The following is a 5,081-nucleotide window of genomic DNA, read 5'->3' as shown; positions in this document are numbered from 1 at the left end:
CTAAGCCCCCACCCACCCTTGGCCTTATAAGGGACCCCCCCTCTCCCTCTTGGCCCTATAGGGATCCACCCCCGTGTGGGCCCTATAAGGCCCCTCCCACCTCCCCAATTGCGGCCTATAGCGGGACCCCACAGCATCCACATCCCCCCAGCCCTATAGACCCCCCCCTTGTCCTTATCTGCCCCATACTGGCCCTATATGGACCCCACAGCATCCCACATCCCCAGCCCTATAGGGACCCCACAGGCATACCCACATCCCCCAGCCCGTATAGGGACCCCCCTTGTCGCCTTCCTGCCCATACTGGCCTTATATGGACCCCACAAGCATCCCACGCCCCCGCCAGCCTATAGGGGAGCCCCCCCCTATGTCCCTATTCTGCCCCATACTGGCCCTATAGAGGACCCCACCACATCCCACTCCCCCCAGCCCTATAGGGACCCCACAAGCATCCACATCCCCCCCAGCCCTATAGGACCCCCCCCTGTCCCCATACTGTGCATTTGAGGACCAGTCGATCCCATTGTCCCTTCCACGTCGTCGGTCCGGGGGCTGCTCCGTGATGTAGAGGCCCCGAGAAACTCGAGGCGTCCGCCACTCCTTCTCACGCTATAAGATCACCAGCGGGATCTGGGGGGCACGGGGTCGCTATAGGGTGCTATAGGCTATGGGGGGACTATGGAGGATACTGGGGACTTGGGGGTCTGGCGGGGGGATTGGGGGCTATGGGGGTCTGGGGGGGACTATGGGGGGCGTGCGGGGTCTTCGTTGCGGGCTATTGGGCGTCTGGGGGGGGCGTATGGGGCTATGGGGGTCTGTGGGGGGCTATGAGGGTCTTGGGGGAGCTGTGGGGGTCTGCGGGGGGCTATAGGGGTCTCTGGGGGGGCCTATGGGGGGCGAAGGGGGTCTGTGGGGGCTAGGGTCTGGGGGGGGCTATGGGGGTTGAGGGGCGCTATGGGGGCTAAGGGGCTTCTGGGGGGGCCTTATGGGGGTCTGTGGGGGGCTATGGGGGGGCTATGGGGTCTGGGGGGGGACTATGGGGCTATGGGAGGTTGTGCGGGCTGGGGGGTCTTAGGGGGGCTATGGGCGGTCTGATGGGGGGGCTTGGGGGGCTAAAGGGGGTTCTGGGGGGGGCTATGGGGTCTAGTGAGGGGGCTATCGGGGGTCCTGGGGGGGCTATAGGGGTCTGGAGGGGCGCTATGGGGGCTAAGGGGGTCTGTGGGGGGGCTATGGGGTTGGGGGGGGGTTATGGGGGTCTGGGGGGGTCTGGGGGGGGCTTGGGGGGCTATGGGTCTGTAGGGGCTATGGGGGTCTGGGGGGCTATGGGGGCTATTGGGGGGTCTGGGGGGCTATGGGGGTATTGCGGGATCTGGTGGGGGGCAATGGGGGTCTGGGGGGGGGCTATAGGGGAGCTAGAGGTCTGTGGGGCGTATTGGGTTGGGGGGGCTATGGGGGTCTGTGGGGGCTATGGGGGGCTATGGGGGGCTATGGGGGGCTATGGGGGTCTGCTGGGGGGTTAATGGGGGTCTGTAGGCGGCTGTGGGGGTCTGAGGGGGATATGGGTCTGTGGGGGCGCTAGGGGGCTAGGGTCTGGGGGGGGGCTTGGGGGTCTGGGGGGCTATAGGGTTGGAGGGCGCTATGGGGGCTAAGGGGGTTGGGGGGACTGATGGGGGGGCTATGGGGTCTGGGGGGGGACTATGGGGGCTATGGGGTCTGTGCGGGCATGTGGGGTCTGCTAGGGGGCTAATGGGGGTCTGTGGGGCGCTTATGGGGCTAAGGGGTCTGGGGGGGCTAATGGCGGGGCTATGGGGGTCTGTGGGGGGCTATGGTCTGGGGAGGGGGCTGATAGGGTCTGGAGGGGTGCTAGGGGGGCTAAGGCGGGTTCGGGGGGGGCTATGGGGGCTGTGGGGGGCTATGGGGTCTGTCGGGGCTATGGGTGGCTTTATGGGGGTCTGTGAGGGGGCTCATGGGGGTGCTATGGGTCTGTAGGGGGGCCTTATGGCGGAGGCTATGGGGGTCTGGGTGGGGCTACTGGGGGTCTATGGGGGGTCTCCATATGAGGAGGGGGTCTATGGGGGGCTATAAGGGGGCCTTGGGGGTCCATATGGAGGGGGGTCTATGGGGGGCTAAAGGGGGCCTAATGGGGGGGTCCATATGGGGGGGTTCTATGGGGTCCATGGGGGGTTCTATATGGAATCTAGTGGGAGGTCTATGGGGGTCCATAGTGGGGGGGGGTCTATGGGGGGGTCCATTTGGGGGGAGGTCTCTGGGGGTCCATGGGGGTCTATGGGGGGTCTATATGGAAGTATATGGGCCTATGGGGGTCCCTATGGGGGGTGTTTTTGGGCGTCCTTTATCGAGGGTTATAGGGGGTCATACTTATGGAGTCTATGGGTCCATGGAGGTCTATATGGGAGTCTATGGGGGTCTCTGGGGGTCCATGGGGTGTGTGTACCTTGAGGCAGTTGTATCCGATGATGCAGAGAAAGGCCACGATGGTGTGAGCTACAGCCAGAGCCCTGAGTGCCGGCTGCATGTAGCCGGTGCTCTCCTCCAGGCAGTAATACACCACGCTTGGGCTCCTCCTCATCCTCACATCGGACCCCCCCCCGGAGCCATCGAAGCCCCCGACTCCATCCAGCACAGCCGCCATCCCCGACCCCTCCAGCTCCGCGTCCTCCAGGCCGGGGGCTGCTCTCGTACCTGGGGGGCGGGGCACGACCCTCAGTGAACCCCACAAATCCCAATAACACGCCCTATAGCCATCCCCAATAGGGCCCACCCTATAGCCCATCCCTATAGCCCACCCTATAGCCACCCCCCCCAGTATAGCCCACCCTATAGCCCACCTGCCCTCCTCCAGGCCTGGGGGCTGCTCTGATACCTGGGGGTGGGCACGAGACCCTCAGTGAACCCCACATCCCAATAACACGCCCTATAGACCCACCTATGTAGCCCCCCATCATAAGCCAACCTATCAGCCCACCCTATTAAGCCTGCCCCAATTCATGGCCCCCCTTAGCCCACCCTATAGCCCACCCTGCCTCCTGCTCAGGCCTGGGCGCTGCCTCCGATACTGGAAAATGGGGGGGCACGAGACCCCTCAGTGAACCCACATCCCAATAACCCACCCTATAGCCAACCCTATAGCCCACCCCAATAAGCCCACCCACCCCAATAGCGCCAACTCTTGCCTCCTCCCAGGTGCTGGGGGCTGCTTCTGATACCTGGGGGGGGGCACGAGACCCTCGATGACCCACCATCCCAATAACCCCTATGAGCCCACCCCTATAGCCCACCCTATAGCCCACCCTGCCTCCTCCAGGCCTGGGGGCTGCTCCGATACCTGGGGGGGCACAGACCCTCAGTGAACCCCACCATCCCAATAAACCTAATAGCCCACCCCTATAGCCCACCCTTATAGCCGCACGCCTCATAGCCCATCGCCTTAAAAGCCCACCCTATAGTCACCCTAGAGCCACCCCAACAGCCCACCCTATAGCCCACCCTTATACCCATCCAATTAGAACCCACCCTAGATAGGCCAGTCCCTGCCTCCTCCAGCCCGGTGTGGGTGCCTGCTCTTCTGATTACCTGATGGGGGTGGGCACGAGACCCTCAGATGAACCCCACATCCCAATATACGATGCCCTATACAGCCCGCCCCAATAGCTCCACCCTAATAATAAAGGGCCCCACCCTATAGCCACCCTATAGCCATACCCTATAAGCCACCCCAAAGCAGCCACACCCCCTATAACCCACCCTTAAGCCACCCATAGCCCAACCCTATAAGCCCCCCCCCATATAGCCACCAATAACCCACCCTATACAGCCCACCCTTTAGCCCACAATACCTAACTATAGCCCACCTTGACATCATAGCCCACCCATATCACCACTCATAGCCCACTCCGCCCCCCCCCTAAATAGCCTGCCCTATAAGCCACCCCAATAGCCCACGCTCCCATAGCCCACCCTATAAGCCCACCCCAACAGCCCACCCTATATCCCACCCCATAAGCCCACCCCAACAGCCCACCCCCCCAATTAAACCCACCCTATCGCACGCCCCCCATAATCCTCAACCCCGTATATACCCCTCCCCCATAACCCACCTATAAGCCCCACGCCCCTCAATAACCCCCCCCAATACCACCCTAACATGCTCACACCTATTAAGCACTCCATACCCCGCCCCCAAATCTAAGCCCACCCCCCAAATTACGCCGACCCATACCTCACCCTAGATAAGCTCCACCAACTTATGTCCAAGCCCACCTACGCCACCGACTATAGCCCACCCCACAGCTCAGACCTTATAGAAGAGGAGGATGAAGTTGATGGCGAAGGCCAGGAACATGAGCTCCAGGAATCGCAGGTTGTAGAAGTTCCGGACAGGTAATTCTAAATGGGGGGGGGCACAGAATATGGGTCACCCCGATGGACAACCACCCTCATACAGACGACCCCACAAAGACCCCCCCCATATAATCCCCATAAGAATCCTGTTCAGGAACTGCACCGTCTCATCCATTCCAGTTCCAGTCCAGAACTCAAAAGGCTCCTTCGGGCTGGGGGGGCTCCTTCCCTCTCGCGCGGGGGGGGCTCCTTCTGCTGCTGCTGCTTTTCGGGTCTGCCACTTCAGGACCCCCCCCTCTGCCCCCCCTCTCCCTTCTCCCCATCTCTCCGTACTGCAGTGAACGGCAACGGGATGGGGTCAGGGGTACAGACCCCGCCCCCCCATATACAACAGCCCCATTGGGGCCGTGGACCCCCATTCCCCCCCCCCCAAACACAAGCCCTATTTGGGCCATGGACCCCCCCTTCCCCAAACCCTCCCATTGGACCCCCCTCTTTACCCCCCCAGACACGAGCCCCATTGGGGTCCATCAGATACCGCCCCCCCCCTCCCAACACAGCCCCATATTAGGGCCGTGGACCCCCCTTTCTCCCCCACCAACACAGCCCTATTAGGGCCATGGACCCCCCTCCCCCCCGTCAACACAGCCCCATCTGGGCCCAATAGCCCCACCCCCAAACCACACACAGCCCTATTAGGGCCGTGGACCCCCCCTTTC

General features: G+C 62.6%; 1 protein-coding gene across 1 annotated transcript; it reads right to left on the bottom strand.

Moving 5' to 3' along the window:
- Nucleotides 1-583: 583 nt before the first annotated feature.
- Nucleotides 584-4,411, bottom strand: LOC107307531 (ryanodine receptor 1-like). Its single transcript, XM_015851038.1, has 4 exons — nt 4,319-4,411; nt 3,320-3,346; nt 2,456-2,677; nt 584-630 (listed from the first exon to the last, which is right to left on the bottom strand). The coding sequence occupies exons 1-4, from the start codon at nt 4,361-4,363 to the stop codon at nt 610-612; spliced, it is 315 nt and encodes a 104-aa protein (XP_015706524.1). The 5' UTR covers nt 4,364-4,411; the 3' UTR covers nt 584-609.
- Nucleotides 4,412-5,081: the final 670 nt, after the last annotated feature.

Source organism: Coturnix japonica, unplaced genomic scaffold, assembly GCF_001577835.2.
Source record: "Coturnix japonica isolate 7356 unplaced genomic scaffold, Coturnix japonica 2.1 chrUnrandom655, whole genome shotgun sequence".
Taxonomy (NCBI): Eukaryota; Metazoa; Chordata; class Aves; order Galliformes; family Phasianidae; genus Coturnix; species Coturnix japonica.
The sequence above is the reverse complement of the archived record's forward strand: the minus strand, read 5'-3'. Positions and strand labels throughout refer to the sequence as shown.

What these genes read in the sequence shown, in the direction of transcription:
- LOC107307531 (XM_015851038.1), bottom strand. Translation starts at nt 4,363, where the DNA reads ATGTTCCTGGCCTTCGCCATCAACTTCATCCTCCTCTTCTATAAG. An exon ending in TCATCCTCCTCTTCTATAAG is followed by an intron (nt 3,347 to 4,318) that starts GTCTGAGCTGTG and finishes GTGCCCCCCCAG; the next exon opens with GTATCGGAGCAGCCCCCAGG. An exon ending in AGCAGCCCCCAGGCCTGGAG is followed by an intron (nt 2,678 to 3,319) that starts GAGGCAGGGTGG and finishes CCCGGCCTGGAG; the next exon opens with GACGCGGAGCTGGAGGGGTC.